The sequence below is a fragment of the Schistocerca americana genome, chromosome 3 (assembly GCF_021461395.2).
Source record: "Schistocerca americana isolate TAMUIC-IGC-003095 chromosome 3, iqSchAmer2.1, whole genome shotgun sequence".
Classification (NCBI taxonomy): domain Eukaryota; kingdom Metazoa; phylum Arthropoda; class Insecta; order Orthoptera; family Acrididae; genus Schistocerca; species Schistocerca americana.
In genome coordinates, this window is record NC_060121.1 from 976,850,964 (window position 1) to 976,871,562 (window position 20,599).

At 44.3% G+C, this 20,599-nt stretch overlaps 1 protein-coding gene across 1 annotated transcript in view; it reads right to left on the bottom strand.

Annotated features, from left to right (window-relative positions):
• Positions 1-20,599, bottom strand: part of LOC124606602 (polyglutamylase complex subunit TTLL1) — a gene marked incomplete at its 3' end in the record, with an annotated part of 186,825 nt that overhangs the window by 40,187 nt on the left and 126,039 nt on the right. The window contains exon 7 of the mRNA XM_047138587.1: positions 8,380-8,610. Coding sequence (XP_046994543.1) covers positions 8,380-8,610 — 231 coding nt within the window. The remainder of the gene's footprint in view (positions 1-8,379; positions 8,611-20,599) is intronic.

Genomic DNA, 20,599 nt, shown 5'->3' on the forward strand with positions numbered 1-20,599 from the left:
TGGTGGGCGTACGTCGCAAGAGGGGCATTTTTTGAATCTGGGCAACTGCACGATGAGTAACACCAACTTGTCTGCAGAATACAGCACAGTGCCGGTATTATTGACGATCTTCTAAAAAAGTTATTGTGTCACTAGTACTATTAGCCAATAGTTTTACTTTTTTTTAATTTTATCCATATTTTGCAGCTTCAAACGTGATTGTACTCAATACGCTCGAGGTATGAATTCAATCATAGTTTTTCGTGTTTTTTCAGTACACGATGCACTTCGGACCCTGCGGGTCCATCCTCAGGTGTAATTCGTCTTAATACATGATTTATTTGTTCTTTTGAATGAGATGAAACGTGTATTCCTGTCACGAAAAGGTTTGATGTTAGGTTACGAATTTCGTAAGTCAGACGCGGAAAACATGTGCGAAATAGTGGAAAAGGTGAGCAGTGTAAACTTACCAATGAGTCAAGAAAGGCGTTTCCAACGTTAAAAACATTTTTCTTAACTTACCAAATAATCTTACTTAACTTACCAAACAATCCAAGAAAAGCGTTTTTAACGTTAAAAATGCCTTTCTTGACTCATTTGGTATGTTTACACTGTTTGTGTTTGTTTTCAAATAAAGTGTGTTGATTGGTTGTGTTCACTGTTTATAGTGTTGGCATATGCCGCTGTGTATTTTTTGGCCGTCTTCTACTTGTGTTTCGGTGTCCGTGTGCAGTTTCATATTCGTTTTTTTTCTTTTTTTTTTCTTTTTAATAAGGGGCGACCAAAACGTTTCCGTTCGAAGGCCGTACAGTCCAGAATCGGTATGCCAGTCACCCACAAACGCCGTGGGCATTGAGGCAATTTGTCACCGACGCACTAGGATGAAGATACCGTGAAGAAGTCCCAACTGCCTGCTGAACATCCTCATCCGATAGGAATCGTCGATCCTTCAAGGCCTGCGGTCGAAGGCGTGATAATCGGATGGTGAAAGATCAGAACTATACGATGGGTGATCGTATGTATCCCACTTGACTTGGCATTACTTCTGCGTTACGACGTTTGCGACACGGGGACATGAAGCTGCAGCATCCATTGTCGCAGTTTTGCCAGACTCTTCGTCTTAACTGCATGCCGTTATTTCTCCAGCTTTGAGCAGTATCGTTCCTCAATGATGGATAGACCAGGGTCCTCGAAATCAGTAAACATTGTGCTCTGGTAATCAATAAACAGGATAAGCAACACCTTTCCATCAGATGTCTGGCTCTTGAACTTCTTGGCTCTTGAACTTCTTGGCTCTTGAACTTCTTGGGACGAGGGGACGATGGATAATACCACTGCACGGTTGACGCTTCCGACTCTGCTTTCCAGTGCTGGTACGATCTTTCGTTGCCTGCAACATTGCGCTCAAGGAATGTGTTGCCTTCAACACTGAAACACTGCAGGTGCTTCAGGCTAACAGCAATATGGTTTGCTTTTTGTTCGGAATTCAACGCCTGGGATAACCACTGGCTGCAGTCTGACTCCTGCTGGATAACGCGCTGCACGCTACCGGAGCTGATGTGGAAATCCTTCGCTAGCGCACAGACCACTACGTACCGGTCCACCTAATCGCATCAACAACGGCCCCTTGCTGTCCGTAATGGATGGGGCTCGCCTCCCAGATCCACCAGCGCAGAATTTAGCGCACCGTCCCACACCATTGGTTTTCGACAGACATGCTGCCCCATAAACGTTCTTGATTCTCTGATGGATATCTACCTGTCTTTGTCCTTCGGCAGCCAAGGAAAGAACAACAGCACGTTGGTTCTGTTTGGATGCATTTGGTAATAACGTCACCATAATTCACGTTTTCCCGTCAGATCACCGAAGTTAAGCGCTGTCGGGCTGCGCTAGGACTTGGATGGGTGACCATCCGGTCTGCCGAGCGCTGTTGGTAAACGGATTGCACTCAGCCCTTGTGACCCAAACTGAGGAGCTACTTGATTGACAAGTAGCGGCTCCTGTCTTCTAAACTGACCAAACGGCCGGGAGAGAGCGGTGTGCTGACCACATGCCCCTCCATGTCCGCATCCAGTGACACGTGTGGTCTAAGGATGACACGGCGACCGGTCGGTACCGTTGGGCCTTCCAAGGCCTGTTCGGACGGAGTTTAGTTTAGTTTAGTATAGTTCACATTTCCTCATTTACCACAAGCACGTCGGAAAGACACGAATACCACACTAATCACTTGCCGACATGTTGGTCATTATATACCGGCAACTGAGTCCCGCTAGTTGCACTTATGCTTCAGCAATGCCCTAAAATGATAACTTCTTGATAGCCTCATATACGACAAAAAACATAAAAATGATGATCTTCCAAGAGCTATTAGAGGTAAAGTAAAGTCTATGGCAATCACTCCGTGAACGGGCTTCCTAGCTGACTGCAGACACAGTGGCACTAGGAGGGGGGACATGGCGAGCCCAACGCCCCCGCTGCTTACTACCCCTGGGACCTCAATTTGACAGAAGGTTGAGTGGACCTGGGGCCGTCCTGGAGAGACGAGAACGGAGAAAAATCCTCGCTCCTAACTGGGATGGACCCAGAACCTCCAGGGCATAAGTCTAGCGCCCTAACGGCTAGACCACCACGGCCACAAAAGCTATTCAGAAAAAGATATTCAGATTGCTAAATTTTCGAAACAATGGTTAGTGTGACCTCTCTTCTTGATGTTGTTTGTAAACTTCATACAGAGCGTGATTAAAAGGAACTGTTCCACATTTTTGCTGGAGATGATAAGTGTCGAAACGGGAAGAAGTGCAATAAACGAATGGAAATGAACAAATATCTGAGTATGTGTTATTCTGTCCAGAGTAACAAATCAAACGGTTCAAATGGCTCTAGCACTATGGGACTTCATCTGAGGTCATCAGTCCCCTAGAACGTAGAACTACTTAAACCTAACTAACCAAAGGACGTCACACACATCTATGCCGGAGGCAGGGTTCGAACCTGCGACCGTAGCAGCCGCGTGGTTCTGGACAGAACCGCTCGGCCACACTGGCCGGCTGTCCACAGTAAGCACCTGTCGGTTGACACTGCTAGGTGTCCTTCATTCCTCCTCGTCACATAAACACAATCACTGCCTTCGTCTTTGGTCACCCCCAGGAGGCACGCGCCCCTGTTACGTGAGCCTGTTGCCGATAGGTCTGGAATACACCATTCCTTTTACATCTGCCCACAGCCAGAGTTGCAGGAAACTGAGGTCAGATGAAGAGGGAAGGCGTGCTACTGGACCTCCTGCAGCAGTCCAACTCTAATTAAACGTCTGCGTCACATACTGTCTTACGAGGCATAAAAAATGGTATGATGCCCTATCGTTCATAAATCACATCGATTGTCTATCCTCAGTGGTAATGGTGACTGGTGGCACCCCATATTCCGATGATGAATGCCGTCTGGTTATGTTCATTCTGCTTGGAGCCTCCGTATATGGACACACCCAAGGTGATCGCTGCACCTTGCACCGGGGCTGTCCTTACAATGCGACGTGGTGCCACCTCAGTGTCCAGAGTCCTCTGTCAACTCACCACTGAGGCTGCGCCTCTCTCTGCTGCAGCGCCGAGTGGACCCGCAACACTGGTGGCCGTGGCGACAGTCTCTGGTTGCTTGCCTTGCTGCAAACAAACCCACTTCCTGATTCACGGTACATCATTTAGTTGTTCGATCCTGCACGGCCAAGCAAACAATATGTCTGTCCTTCCAGGAGCCCTTCCCGTAGGGCCACTGAGATCCTGCGTGGAGCTGAGTGTGGCAGTCCCGACCCCATGGATTCCATACTCGTGGGATCCACAGTCGTGGGATCGCAAGTAGGGGTACTGTGGAACGATGAATCGTAATCTCGATGGACCACAACTCTGCAGCTGTCCAATTCGTCTCGTGCCTGAAGACATCTCTCCGTCTTACAGACCGAGCGAGGTGGCGCGGTGTTCAGCACGCTGGACTCTCATTCAGGAGGGCGACCGTTCAAACCAGCGTGCGGCCATCCATAGCATATGTTATTCGACACTTTCTTTGAGTTGTCAAGGCTGTACGCCTGGTTGGTTAGGAAAGAGTGGAAGTTTGTGATGTCTGAAGATGGGTGTAATCCCGAAACGCGTAACATGTTCTAATAGAAGAGTCACCTGAACATCTCATGAGTTTATTGCGATTGTACAGCATTGGTTGCCAATTATTAACATCCTGATTTAGGTTTTCCGTCATTTCCCTAAACCGCTTCAGACAAATGCCGGGACGGTTCCTTTGAAAGTGAACGGCCGATTTCCTTCCCCTTTCTTCCCTAATACGATGGGACTGATGACCTCACTGTCTGGTCCCCCCGCCCATATCAACCACCGAACCAACCACCAACCTTCTTCCAAGAGGTATAACGCGCACTTCCCACAAACGTACAGGATTCAACTGCGATTATCTTTCATTAGTACAGAGTAGGTCATGCAAATGGTATTACTGACCCCTAATTTTTGGGATTGCGGTTAAACGCTAACCATTTCCATGTCTAATCATGCAGCAGACTTCACGCTTTCACGTATGCTGCATGCCGACTTCGAGGTGTTGCAGTTTTAATAGCGAGTAGTGTACTTTGTATAGGTGAAGGAACTGGCTGTTATCAGTTTACCACTCAGAGCACCGTCGATGTGACATTCCAGACATCACCGTGAGAGTCACATATTGCCGGTCCCACGGGAAACACTTCTTGTCACTAACCACAGGTAATAGGGCTGACCCAGCTCACAACACACAGGGCCGTATTTACCGTCGAATAGCCGGCCGGGGTGGCCGAGCGGTTCTAAGCGTTACAGTCTGGAACCGCGCGACCGCTACGGTAGCAGGTTAGAATCCTGCCTCAGGCATGGATGTGTGTGATGTCCTTAGGTTAGTTAGGTTTAAGTAGTTCTAAGTTCTAGGGGACTGATGACCTTAGAAGTTAAGTCCCATAGGTCTCAGAGCCATTTCAACCATTTTACCGTCGAGTATTTCGACTACAGTGGCACTCAGCCGGTTTTCTGACTGTGCTACGGACTCTTTTTTTGCCTGGGCGTCTCCTCGGTTGCTTTTCATTAATCTGACTTTCTTGCAACGTTGTTATACTGGATTTTGATTGAGCATATGACGACACTGCTGTTATAGTCTTTGTAAGTTTCCTACCTGCATGTGCTCAATTCGAGCTACCACTGGCGAGTGTAAATGTCAGTTCTATGCCGACGAACCTCCAGCTCTACCTAAGCGTCAGACCTGAAGATATAAACACTGCAATCGCTCAGATGAACGATGGTCTGTGTTCAGTAGTGACATGGGCGAAAAACCTGGGGCTTAAACTAAATCCAAAAAAGACACAAGTAATCTTAATAGCGCATCAGAAATTAATAAGTTCAGATTTCCGCGAACGGCTGCCTCCTATTCTGCTCGACGGTATTCGAATACCATATCAGAAAACAGTTAAGAACTTGGGTGTAGCTTTGGATGAGCATCTCAACTGGGCGGAGAATACAGTCGCAGTGTGCCGGAAGACGTCTGCTTGTCTCTATGCTCTCTAAAAGTTTCGGGACGTATTTTCACAGGACTTGAAACGCCAGCTCGTGCAAGCACTCGTTCTACCGAACCTCCACTATTGTGATGTAGTAGTGAAAACAAAAGACGGCTAGAGCTAACTATAAATACCTGTGTGCGTTACACCCGCAACATTCGCCGATAGGATCATGTTAGTGCTTCACACTCCCAGCTAGGGTGGCTGCGGGCGGACAAAATCCGTGACTACCACACTCTGTGTCTGCTTCACCGACTCCTCGTCGCGCAAGCACCCCAGTACCTCGCTTCAGAGATTTAACATCTTTCATGCCATCATAACTGAAACACGAGGTCACTGTTATTTGGTATCCTAACTCTGCCCACTCGCGAAACAAAAACTTTTGCAAACTCCTTCTCAGTTGCCGCTGTCTGTCTCTGGAACAAACTGTCCCTTACCTTGCGCAAAATTCAGTCCCGTGCTGTTTTTAAGAAGAAGTTGAAGCATTTCCTACTATCATCCTCATAGCGTTTTCCACAAAATTAATGTACAAGGCCAATCCCTCTCCTCTGTCAAATAGCAAAGCTAGTGTCTTCTATCTTGCTCCTTTCTCTCCTTCCTCTTCATCTATCTCTATTAGCCACGCAATCTTCTTTTCCTTTATATTTCCTTAATTATGTTACATCATAAAAATGCAGTAAATGAAGCAGGCAAAAAGGAATACAAACATCTCAAAAATGATATCGACAGGCAGTGCAAAATGGCTAAGCAAGGATGGCTAGAGGACAAATGTAAGGATGTAGAGGCTTATCTCACTAAGGGTAAGATAGATACTGCCTACAGGAAAATTAAAGAGACCTTTGGAGAAAGGAGAACCACTTGCATGAATATCAAGAGCTTTGATGGAAACCCAGTTCTAAGCAAAGAAGGGAAAGCAGAAAGGTGGAAGGAGTATATAGAGGGTCTATACAAGGGCGATGTTCATGATGACAATATTATGGAAATGGAAGAGGAAGTAGATGAAGACGAAATGGGAGATACGATACTGCGTAAAGAGTTTGACAGAGCACTGAAAGACCTGAGTTGAAACAAGGCCCCGGGAGTAGACAACATTCCATTAGAACTACTGACGGCCTTGGGAGGGCCAGACCTGACGAAACTCTACCATCTGGTGAGCAAGATGTATGAAACAGGCGAAATACCCTCAGACTTCAAGAAGAATATAATAATTCCAATCCCAAAGAAAGCAGGTGTTGACAGATGTGAAAATTACCGAACTATCAGTTTAATAAGTCACAGCTGCAAAATACTAACGCGAATTCTTTACAGACGAATGGAAGAACTGGTAGAAGCCGACCTCTGGGAAGATCAGTTTGGATTCCGTAGAAATGTTGGAACACGTGAGGTAATACTGACCTTACGACTTATCTTAGAAGCTAGATTAAGAAAAGACAAACCTACGTTTCTAGCATTTGTAGACTTAGAGAAAGCTTTTGACAATGTTGATGGGAATACACTCTTTCAAATTCTGAAGGTGGCGGGGGTAAAATACAGGGAGCGAAAGGCTATTTACAATTTGTACAGAAACCAGATGGCAGTTATAAAGAGTCGAGGGGTGTGAGAGGGAAGCAGTGGTTGGGAAGGGAGTGAGACAGAGTTGTAGCCTATCCCCGATGTTATTCCATCTGTATATTGAGGAAGCAATAAAGGAAACAAAAGAAATATTCGGAGTAGGTACTAAACTCCATGGACAAGAAACAAAACGTTGAGGTTCGCCGATGAGATTGTAATTCTTTCAGCGACAGCAAAGGACTTGGAAGAGCTGTTGAACGGAATGGACAGTGTCTTGAAAGGAGGATATAAGATGAACATCAACAGAAGCCAACCAAGGATCATGGAATGAGGTCGAATTAAGTCGGGTGATGCTCAGGGAATTACATTAGGAAATGAGACCCTTAAAGTAGCAAAGGAGTTTTGCTATTTGGGGAGAAAATAACTGATGGAGGGTCGAAGTAGAGAGGATATAAAATGTAGACTGGGAATGGCAAGGAATGCGTTTCTGAAGAAGAGAAATTTGTTAATATTTTGGACAAGAAGAGAATAGAAGCTTTCAAAATGTGGTGCTACAGAATAATGTTGAATATTAGATGGGTAGATCACGTAACTAATGAGGAGGTATTGAATAGAATTGGGGAGAAGAGGAGCTTGTGGCACAACTTGACTAGAAGAAGGAACCGGTTGGTAGGACATGTTCTGAGACATCGAGGAATCACCAATTTAGTATTGGAGGGCAGCGTGGAGGGTAATAATCGTAGAGGGAGACCAAGGTTTGAATAAACTAAGCAGGTTCAGAAGGATGTATTCTGCAGTAGGTACTGGTAGATGAAGAAGCTTGCACAGGATAGAGTAGCATGGAGAGCTGCATCAAACCAGTCTCTGGACTGAAGACCACAACAAGAACAACATATTACATCATGTCTCTATTCTTCTCCTCCCTTCACTATGAGTCTCCCTCATACTCCCTGCTGGTAGCACTTGTATCTAAAATGTGTCTCTTTCATAATGTCTAATTATAACAGTACTTATCATCTACGAACAGAAACTCTATATGTATGTATTTTTCCAAGTGTACCTTTGTGAATGTTTATTTCAGTTTTTGTACTACATGTAGTTTAACGTGCCTACTAAAACATATGAATGTAAAATAAGTAGAATGCCTGGTTAGATGTAAGACAGGGCCTGATGGCCCTAATCCTGCCAGGTTAAATAAATCAATAAATAAATAAGTATAAATAAATAAAGAAATAAAGTGGCCCGGCGCAGCCCCGCGGAAGACCCACCGCCGCCGCACGCACCTCGACCAGCCAGGGCTTGAGCTTGTTGTCGATGATGATGTCGTAGCCGTAGCACTCGAAGCAGTGGCGGTCGTTGGCCATGACGGGCGCGACGGCCTTGAGCGAGTGCACGATCAGCCACGACACGGAGTCGAAGAGGCGCTCCGTGACGGCCTTGCCGCGCGTGCTCTCCAGGTACAGCCGCAGGTTCTGCACGCTCCACTTGCCGCCGTGGATGCCGTTGTACTCGCCCTGCGACACCACGCACTACTCACGCTCTGGTTTTTTTTTTTTTAAGGCAGTTGCGCTACTACAGGTGCTTTATTGTTATTATCCTATTCACTAGCTGTACCCGACCGCGCTTTGCTTCCGCTCAATCTGCTTCAATGGAAAAGAAAGAAAAGAGAAAGCACACGTTTCTAATATGTATAGGAATTGGATAGGCATCCTAGTTTCCACCTCTCCCCTATCTCTGTCCACCTCCTCCTCTTTCCTCCTCTCTCTGTCCTTCACCTCCTACCCCCTCTGTCTTCATCTCCTACTCCAGCCCCCCTCTCTCTCTCCCTCTCGCAGTCCCTCACCTGCTCCCCCCCTTTCTCTGTCAATCTTCCACCCTCTCTCTCCATCTCCTCCTGTCCTCTTTCTCTGTCCATTTCCTCCAACCCTTCTGTCCATCTCCTGATCCCCCTCTCTCTCACCTTCACCCTTGTTTACTTTTATTTCAAATTCACATTTTGTAGTACTATTCTATTCATAAACCAATGAGCCATAAATACAACTTTCCTGTTCGCTAACAACGTTTCACTACTGTGTCTTTAATACACTACTGGCCATTAAAATTGCTACACCAAGAAGAAATGCAGATGATAAACGGGTATTCATTGGACAAATACATTATACTAGAAATGACATGTGATTACATTTTCACGCAATTTGGATGCATACATCCTGAGAAATCAGTACACAGAACAACCACCTCTGGCCGTAATAACGGCCTTGATACGCCTGGGCATGGAGTCTAACAGAGCTTGGATGGCGTGTACAGGTACAGCTGCCCATGCAGCTTCAACACGATACCACAGTTCATCAAGAGTAGTGACTGGCGTATTGTGACGAGCCAGTAGCTCGGCCACCATTGGCCAGACGTTTTCAGTGGGTGAGAGATCTGGAGAATGTGCTGGCCAGGGCAGCAGTCGTACATTTTCTGTATCCAGAAAGGCCCGCACTGGACCTGCAACATGCGGTCGTGCATTATCCTGCTGAAAAGTAGGGTTTTGCAGGGATCGAATGAAGGGTAGAGCCACGGGTCGTAACACATCTGAAATGTAACGTCCACTGTTCAAAGTGCCGTCAGTGCGAACAAGAGGTGAGCGAGACGTCTAACCAATGGCACCCCATACCATTACGCCTGGTGATACGCCAGTATGGCGATGACGAATACACGCTTCCAATGTGCGTGCAGCGCGATGTCTCCAAACACGGATGCGACCATCGTGATGCTGTCAACACAACCTGGATTCATCCAAAAAAAAGACGTTTTGCAATTCGTGCACCCAGGTTCGTCGTTGAGTACACCATCGCAGGCGCTCCTGTCTGTGATGCAGCGTCAAGGGTCACGGTCTCCGAGCTGATAGTCCATGCTGCTGGAAACGCCGTCGAACTGTTAGTGCAGATGGTTGCTATCTTGCAAACGTCCCCATCTGCTGACTCAGGGATCGAGACGTGGCTGCACGATCCGTTACAGCCATGCGGATAAGATGCCTGTCATCTCGACTGCTAGTGATACGAGGCCATTGGGATCCAGCGCGGCGTTCCGTATTATCCTCCTGAACCCAGCGATTCCATATTCTGCTAACAGTCATTGGATCTCGACCAACGGGAGCAGGAATGTCGCGATACGATAAACCGCAATCGCGATAGGCTACAATCCGACCTTTATCGAAGTCGGAAACGTGATGGTACGCATTTCTCCTCCTTTCACGAGGCATCACAACAACGTTTCACCAGGCAACGCCGGTCAACTGCTGTTTGTGTATGAGAAATCGATTTGAAACTTTCCTCATGTTAGCACGTTGTAGGTGTCGCCACCTGCGCCACTGTTGTGTGAATGCTCTGAAAAGCTAATCATTTGCATTTCACAGCATCCTCTTCCTGTTGGTTAACTTTCGCGTCTGTAGCATGTCATCTTGGTGGTGTAGCAATTTGAATGGCCAATAGTGTGTATATATTTGTATATTAAAAAGTATATATAGTCTATACATGTCTAAACGTTTATAGCAGTAACGTGTAAAACTTTTGAATAAACCGGTAAGATAATGCAAAGAAGGGAAGGCAGAAAAGTGGAAGGAGTATATAGAGGGTTTATACAAGGGCGATGTACTTGAAGACAACATTATGGAAATGGAAGAGGATGTAGATGAAGACGAAATGGGAGATAAGATACTGCGTGAAGAGTTTGACAGAGCACTGAAAGACCTGAGTCGAAACAAGGCCCCGGGAGTAGACAACATTCCATTAGAACTACTGATGGCCTCGGGAGAGCCAGTCCTGACAAAACTCTACCATCTGGTGAGCACGATGTGTGAGACAGGCGAAATACCCTCAGACTTCAAGAAGAATGTAATAATTCCATTCCCAAAGAAAGCAGGTATTGACAGATGTGAAAATTACCGAACGATCAGTTTAATAAGTCACAGCTGTAAAATACTAACGCGAATTCTTTACAGACGAATGGAAAAACTGGTAGGAGCCGACCTCGGGGAAGATCAGTTTGGATTCCGTAGAAATGTTGGAACACGTGAGGCAATATTGACCTTACGACTTATCTTAGAAGAAAGATTAAGAAAAGGCAAACCTACGTTTCTAGCATTAGTAGACTTAGAGAAAGCTTTTGACAATGTTAACTGGAATACTCTCTTTCAAATTCTGAGGGTGGCAGGGGTAAAATACAGGGAGCGAAAGGCTATTTACAATTTGTACAGAAACCAGATGGCAGTTATAAGAATCGAGGGGTATGAAAGGGAAGCAGTGGTTGGGAAAGGAGTGAGACAGGGTTGTAGCCTCTCCCCGATGTTATTCAATCTATTGAGCAAGCAGTAAAGGAAACAAAAGAAAAATTCGGAGTAGGTATTAAAATTCATGGAGAAGGAGTAAAACCTTTGAGGTTCGCCGATGACATTGTAATTCTGTCAGAGACAGCAAAGGACTTGGAAGAGCGGTTGAACGGAATGGACAGTGTCTTGAAAAGAGGATATAAGATGAACATCAACAAAAGCAAAACGAGGATAATGGAATGTAGTCACATTAAGTCGGGTGATGCAGAGGGAATTAGATTAGGAAATGAGACACTTAAAGTAGTAAAGGAGTTTTGCTATTTAGGGAGTAAGATAACCGATGATGGTCGAAGTAGAAAGGATATAAAATGTAGACCTGCAATGGCAAGGAAAGCGTTTCTGAAGAAGAGAAATTTGTTAACATCGAGTATAGATTTAAGTGTCAGGAAGTCGTTTCTGAAAGTATTTGTATGGAGTGTAGCCATGTATGGAAGTGAAACATGGACGATAACTAGTTTGGACAAGAAGAGAATAGAAGCTTTCGAAATGTGGTGCTACAGAAGAATGCTGAAGATAAGGTGGGTAGATCACGTAACTAATGAGGAGGTATTGAATAGGATTGGGGAGAAGGGAAGTTTGTGGCACAACTTGGCTAGAAGAAGGGATCGGTTGGTAGGACATGTTTTGAGGCATCAAGGGATCACAAATTTAGCATTGGACGGCACCGTGGAGGGTAAAAATCGTAGAGGGAGACCAAGAGATGAATACACTAAGCAGATTCAGAAGGATGTAGGTTGCAGTAAGCACTGGAAGATGAAGAAGCTTGCACAGGATAGAGTAGCATGGAGAGCTGCATCAAACCAGTCTCAGGACTGAAGACCACAACAACAACAACATGCAAGGTTATACGTGGACACAGACATGCGTTTGCTTGCAGATGCTTTCGAAAAGTTCCTGAGTGTGCCTATGACCACACATACTCTCTGGGCCCCACCTTTTATTACACAGCACCTGGGCTGTCCTGGGACGCTACGTTATAAATAAAAAAAAAAAAACACGGCGCAGCATTGAACTTTTGACTGATTCTGCAATGCTTCTATTTTTTGAGGTAGGGATCAGTGGGGGACTTCGTCAATGTGTTCACAGGCATCCCAAGGCAAATAACCTGCGGATGGGTGTCGAGTTCAATGCATACCTTGATTCTAGTTACATTTTGTACTTAGATGTGGAAAACTTATACGGGCACGCCATGATGCAGCCACTGTCGGTTGGTGGGTTTCAATGGGTGCCCGAAGACGAACTGAAGGGATTAGGTGGACAAATAATGGGTCTTGCAGCTGATTCTGATATAGGGTATGTGCTCGAGACAGACATCGCATACCCTAATAATTTGCATGGAGAGACAAGGGACTTGCCGTTATGTCCAGAGCAACAAATTCCGCGAGAAAGCACCATCCCTATATTGTTGGATACTGTTGGTGATAAGCAAAGGAATATCTTTCAACATCATAACCTCCAGCAGTGCCTCAGATTAGGGATGAAGCCTGTTAGAGACACCTGTGCAGTCTCCTTCAAGCAATATTCCTGGTTGAAGGAGTATATTGAAGTAAATACCGAAAAGAGGGCGGTCGTGAGTAATGATTTTAAAAAAGATTTATATAAATTAATGAACAATTCCATTTTCAGGAAAACTATGCAGAACGTGCGGAATGAAAGCGATATTTTGATTAGAACCGAATGGGAAGGGCGTATAGCCAGGCCAAATTTTAAGAGTGCCAACATCTTCAATGAAAACTTTGTTGCTGTGGAGATGTCGAAGACTGCAGTACAGTTTATGAAGCCCATCTATTTGGGGATGTGGATACTGGATATCTCCAAATTGTACATGTAACACTTCCACTAGGAGTTTGTGAAACCTCATGTCATAGAGCCAAAGTTACTTTATATGGATACAGACAGCTTTATCTTCTGGATCAAGAACTGCAATCCATATGAAGTAATTAGGTGCAATGGTACAGAAATTCGTCTCACGTCTTCTTAAGGGGCCGACAATCCTTACAATATTGTTCCTCAGAATAAGAAAGATGAGTCGAATGGTTTACCAATTGTAGAGTTTGTGGGATTGAGGTCCAAAATGTATGCATATCGTAAAATGGACAGGGGCACTCAGAGGCGGGCAAAGGGTGTTAGATGCATGGAATCTCGTGTTCCTACGGCTTAGGACTATTTGCAATGCCTGTATGGTCGCAGCATTCAAGGTGCTCGCCCACACATGGCTCAACAAACTAGCATTCGATCACAAGGTCTAAAGTTGGATTGTCTCCTCACGGCGATAACAGAGTCATTTGTGAGGATGGAATGGAAACCCTCCCATACTCGCACTATTTGCTTGAAACGAAAGTAGTGGTGAGGGGGGGGGAGGGGCTCTGGTTGATTGATAGAGAGGGAATTAGTGTGTGACTGTGGAGATTGGGGGTTTTGCATGGAAATAGTATGGCTCTTTAATCATAGTGTAAATAATGGATGAGAATGTTGTGTGGTGCGTATCAGTTTGTGTGCTTCCGTGTATGTCTTAGTGTGCGAATATATATATATATATTGCCAAAGAAAATCATAGAAACCAAAAAAATTTAAAACTAAAAAGAAATATTTAAAAAAAGTCTATGCATGTAAATATTTTTCATTGCTATTACTACTTAATAAATGAACAAAACGTAAGTTTTCGCACTTGACTTGTAACTTGTATATGAACAAAAAAAAAGCAACTTTTCGCACACACACACACACACACATATATATATATATATATATATATATATATATATATATATATATATATATATATATATGAGCAGAATGCTCATATTTCTGAATAATGTAAAATCTGAAACACGTATCTGCAAAGAGCAGAATGTTGATATTTTTCGTCAAAAACCAATCATGCATATGTAAACTGATATAATGTAAAAAAAATCTGATTCGTGTACGTGTAAACTGATATTTCGCAACATTGTTAAAAAATTCTGAATTCAATAATAAATTAACTTATTTTATTGTAAAAATCTCGAATGTTATTATTTCAAGCCTCAATCATCATTCTTTTTATGAAAACATGATAAATGTATTTCTGTACAAGGCGTGGGTACATTCACATTGCGCTGCACATGTCTACAAGGTATGTTGCTTTAAGACAATGATTTCTGAATGACAAGCGCTGGACTTGGTCCGGGGGCGATGATCCCGCGCACGCATCGCCCCTGAGCTGTCGCTTTCAGGTCCGGCGGCCACGCGCACTTGGCTGGTACATGATGCATCGCATCTGAGCTGGCACTTTGCGTGGCTTCCACGCAGGTGAGGTGAAAACTCGTCTATTAATGACGCGGTGAAACCGCACTCAAAGGCTGAGGTATGTGCCTCAGACAGTTCCAGTGGAATGCGTCTTATGTACAGTATAACCAATAAACTTACTTGCTACAGACGTGGGTGTCACAAAAAGAAAACAAGTATTCTTATGGAAGAATAAACAATTATTTATTTATTTAGGACAGCACAGAGAGCCATGGAGAGATCAATGCTGGGCTATACAAGAAAGGACAGGAAAAGGGCAGATGACATCCGGTCTGTGACGAAGGTTAATGACATCTTAGAGAGAGTAGGTTTCTTGAAATGGTAGTGGGCTGGCCACGTTGCAAGAAGGAAAGACAACAGATGGACGAAGATAGTACTGGAGTGGAGTCCGAGAGAGCACCGGAGGCCTAGAGGAAGACCACCAGACAGATGGGACAAAGACATCAAGAAGATCGCTGGTAACACCTGGCAGAGAACTGCCCAAGACCGTCCCACTTGGAGAAGACTTCTGAAAGCCTACCTGAATCCACAACTCGAAGAGGCCACATCATCTAATGATTGAATTGGCTGATGATGATGATGATGATGATGATGATTTCTCATCCAACGTAAAAGTAATTTTACAGTCTCATATGCAGATACAATAACATTTATTTGATAAATGTTCTTGAGTCGCTGGATAGATGGACAGTCGTACAATTCCAGGTCTTGAATAGAAACAAATTTAAATATTCGTCGCATTCAGCAGATTTTGTCCTTTACCTTCATGTAGACTATAGTGTCCACGTGATCGAATAATTTAAGGGCAGTCAGAATATCTTTATAGGGTATGCCAGGATCATCCCAATGAATTCCATGGTAGAAATGAGTTAACCACTTTGTGCTCTTCCGTGTTTTAGAGCACCTCAATTGCTTGAAGGGTGTTGGTGATTCAATATTTGCAGCAAATGTCTGAATTATTCCAGCGTCTTGTGTGTATTCAACAAATACAACATCTTCACATATGAACTGTCTTCACTCGTGGTCACAGAATCGCTGAGCATCTGCAGTGATGTTCACTTGGTGACAAGCCATCGTCAAATGATCAAGGTACAGAGCAGTACGTACTCATTTATACAGCTCGCTGCACAACACCTGTGAACGGGCAGAAGTTGATTACACGGTTATGTAGAACCAAAGCATACGCAGCAGTGTGTTCTGGGAAATCTGTCAATGATTCAAATTCGATTCGCACATCTATAGGTCCCTACTTAATTATCTCATTCTGTTTAGAGCAGTCTGTTACAATGATCGGTGAAAGCTCTTTGAACTTACGTGGAGCTAGTAGGCACCCCCTTCCCTCTCCTTCAGCAATTTTATAGTAAGAAGGACGAAACCTTGCATACATGTCATACAGTAGACTGTATACATTTTGGTCCCACTGCAGATGTAGATCGTCATATGGGTAGAATTCTGAACTGAGGTAGACTCTGGCATTAGTTAACTTGCAGTTATCGAACATGGTGGAAAAAGCAAGTATGACGAATCTGGACGTCTCTAGATGGCTGGAGGTCTTAATACCCCATGTTTGTCTGCTTGCAGTCGGTAACACTGGGTACTCGAAGATCTGCCATGAGAGGAATGTCAGTGATAGAAATGTACCTGAATTCAGGACTTTTAAAAGCTTCAAATGCTCCTCGTCGGATACACAGATGTGAGGCATTTTCCACATTATCTTGTTGATTGTGATCATATTCTCGTCTTGAGCTCCTTGAATGTATGAGTTATTGTCCGTAGCAGTCCGCACCAGAATGAGTTCTTGTTTAGTGTTCATAATGATATGTCTCATATCCTCAAAGCACCCATAAGCATTTTTAGAGGTATGCATGCAGTAAATCGCTTGTACTCTTGAGCTGCTCTATCCTCTGGCTCGTCTATGAACCATCGTGCATTTTCTAAACCATGCAGATCTGCTGGCGATGCCAAGACGTATGTTTTAAGGGTCGATGTTATGCCAACACTGCGTGTACAGTCGATCTCAGAGCCACTGAGTTCATAGCGTATCTCTTGGAAAAGGAATGCTAAGGCATTATGTGTCGGCTTGGATCCCACTGTATCGCTGCTGTCAGCTTTCTTGAATGACCCCTCGGGATATACGAAACTCCTGCATGGAAGCGTGAGTGCGTGCTGGTGCTGTGTGACAATCCTGATTTCATCATTCTTGTTAAACGTGGTTGAAGCGTAAGGTTTATGTGAGAAGTATTTCTGACGTATAATTCTCTCATCATACTCTATTGGACTGGTTATACTGAGTGATGACGTCATTGCACGGCTTCAGGCCAACTGATGTAAGAAACTCGTAGTTCGCAGGTGTTATCACTTTGCTGTTTGTCAGCGAAGTGGCGCGCTGTGGATTGTGTGCACTTGTTTTATACCGCACGCCCATCTTGTCTTAGGTGTAACTGTACAACGATTTCCTCACTGCGAAAGTCAACAAGTTGATTATTCTGGTCCACAATACACAGCTCCAAATAGTCCAGTCTCTGAGCTGTCACTGGAAGGTATATTGCGTTGGCAGGGGTCTCAACAATCCTGTACCCCATTGCAACAGAGGGGAAGAATCCGTAAATAGTGTGAATGGGAGTATCATTGAGATAGGAGTTCGTTGCAATGTTACACTCGACGCATATTGTGCTGACTGGGAGTATGTGGCGCGTAATGTAATGTAATGTGCTGCGAATACATAGAAAGATAGATCCCTTATCATTTAGCTACAAAATAGCAAGTCAGCAACTGGAAGCAATTAATTCCATAAATTATCTGGGAGTACGCATTAGGAGTGATTTAAAATGGAATTATCACATAAAGTTGATTGTCGGTAAAGCAGATGCCAGACTGAGATTCATTGGAAGAATCCTAAGGAAATGCAATCCGAAAACAAAGGATGTAGGTTGCAGTACACTTGTTCGCCCACTGCTTGAATACTGCTCAGCAGTGTGGGATCCGTACCAGATAGGGTTCATAGAAGAGATAGAGAAGATCCGACGGACAGCAGCGCGGTTCGTTACATGATCATTTAGTAATCGCGAAAGCGTTACGGAGATGATAGATAAACTCCAGTGGAAGACTCTGCAGGAGAGACGCTCAGTAGCTCGGTACGGGCTTTTGTTAAAGTTTCGAGAACATACCTTCACCGAAGAGTCCAGCAGTATATCGTTCCCTCCTACGTATATCTCGCGAAGAGACCATGAGGATAAAATCAGAGAGATTAGAGCCCACACAGAAGCATACCGACAATCCTTCTTTCCACGAACGATACGAGACTGGAATGGAAGGGAGAAACGATAGAGGTACTCAGGGTACCCTCCGCCAGACACCATCAGGTGGCTTGCGGAGTATGGATGTAGATGTAGACGTAGATATGTCCACTGTCTGATTTGACTTGTAAAATGAACTTGGATCTTTCTTCAAAATCTGTCCTTTTGTGAATCCGAGCAGGCGTCCTATTGAACCTTTCTGGTTAATGTCAATAGTTGCATTTACAGTTCTTATTTCAGATTTAAGTGTATTGATGTTTGCACGTAGTTCAATACCTTTTCGGGACTGTTTTAAGACGTCGTTTAATTCGTCGATATCGTGTGCACCAGGTTCTATTTCCAGAATATCTTTATCACCGTTAATATCGAGATCCAGTTTATTATTAGTCTCGGTGATATTCGGGATGCCGTTGTACGTCTCCAGTCCAATCAATGCAACACTCCATTGACCAGCGTTCAAATCAATTGGCGGGATGTAATTTGCACGCAATACAGATGACCGTCCTTTCAGCGTCAAAGTGTACGACATTGCATCTGAGCCTCAACTGATGAATGAATGTTTCAAAGGTCCTCCTTAAATACCGTACTTCTTCTTATCCTTCTGTGTGAATATCAAGAGAAACTTGATGCATAGATGTCCGCAGAGGTGCGTTAAAGTCCTGATAGCGTCGATAATTGTAGAGTACATGTCTTCTGTGAGTGAACTATTGCTGTAATTTTTCCGGTGGCTGCAGGCCACCAAATGAGTCGCAATAGTAGACAGTATCCGCGTCTTTCGTAACGTATGCCACCCAGTGGGTGCCGGGGCCTACGGCAACATCTAAATTCACAATAGCGCATTCACCAGCTTTCCACATAGTCTTCGGTAATGTATCCCGCATACACACACCACGGAATTTTCGTATCTTGAATTTATGTCTAACAAACTTAACAAGGTCTGTATGTCTCAGTGGCCGATCTGGTAGGACCGCTAATGGGCTTTTTTTTTTTATTTATGAATAGACTAAGACCCTTCCTGTACGGTTTCAGGTATAGTCCTTTTCAGATGGCTGTGACTTCCATCATGGGGTTATGTCTTCTCGCCCCTTCTAACTGCGCTTGGGAGTTTTGCGCGTTCTGGACCGTTCGAGAGATACCTGCAGCCCCACCAGTGAGGGAACCTACCGCTAACAGCGCGGAGAGGGGAGGGATGAGAAAAGGAAGAAAACCACCAGATGTCTTGGGTATTGGTAGAATACAAGGTGCTTTAACGGATCCTCTTGTTCTTCTTGTTCGGGAATCTTTCTGGTTCATTGCGTTTTTAGCTGCATACATCGCTGTCAGGATACAATTCTTCAAACAACCTTTGTTGTTCTTTTTCTTATTGTTTAGTGCGCAACGTGCAGCGTTCATTAGTCGCTTGAAATTCATCACTCCTAAACCCAACTTGATTTTCCCGCGCATGGTTTTATCAATCGCAAATGCCGCGATGCGTTGACCTACGCCAATATTTTTTTCTTTTCCGTATAGTCTTAGGCTTGTTGTTGTTGTGGTCTTCAGTCCTGAGACTGGTTTGATGCAGCTCTCCATGCTACCCTATCCTATGCAAGTTTCTTCATCTCCCAGTACCTACTGCAACCCATATCCTTCCGAATCTGCTTAGCGTATTCATCTCTTGGTCTCCCTCTACGACTTTTATCCTCCACACTGCCCTCCAATGCTAAATTTGTGATCCCTTGATGCCTCAGAACATGTCCTGCCAACCGGTCCCTTCTTCTTGTCAAGTTGTGCCACATACTCCTCTTCTCCCCAATTCTATTCAATACTTCATCACTAGTTATGTGATCTACCCATCTAATCTTCAACATTCTTCTGTAGCACCACATTTCGAAAGCTTCTATTCTCTTCTTGTCCAAACTAGTTATCGTCCATCTTTCACTTCCATACATGGCTACACTCCATACAAATACTTTCAGAAACGACTTCCTGACACTTAAATCTATACTCGATGTTAACAAATTTCTCTTCTTCAGAAACGCTTTCCTTGCCATTGCCAGCCTACATTTTATATCTTCTCTACTTCGACCATCATCAGTTATTTTGCTCCCCAAATAGCAAAACTCCTTTACTACTTTAAGTGTCTCATTTCCTAATCTAATTTCCTCAGCATCATCCGACTTAATGTGACTACATTCCATTATCCTCGTTTTGCTTTTGTTGATGTTCATCTTATATCCTGTCAAGACACTGTCCATTCCGTTCAACTGCTCTTCCAAGTCCTTTGCTGTCTCTGATAGAATTACAATGTCATCGGCGAACCTCAAAGTTTTCATTTCTTCTCCATGGATTTTAATACCTACTCCGAATTTTTCTTTTGTTTCCTTTACTGCTTGCTCAATATACAGATTGAATAACATCAGGGAGTGGCTACAACCCTGTCTCACTCCCTTCCCAACCGCTGCTTCCCTTTCATGCCCCTCGACCCTTATTACTGCCATCTTGTTTCTGTACAAATTGTAAATAGCCATTCGCTCCCTGTATTTTACCCCTGCCACATTTAGAATT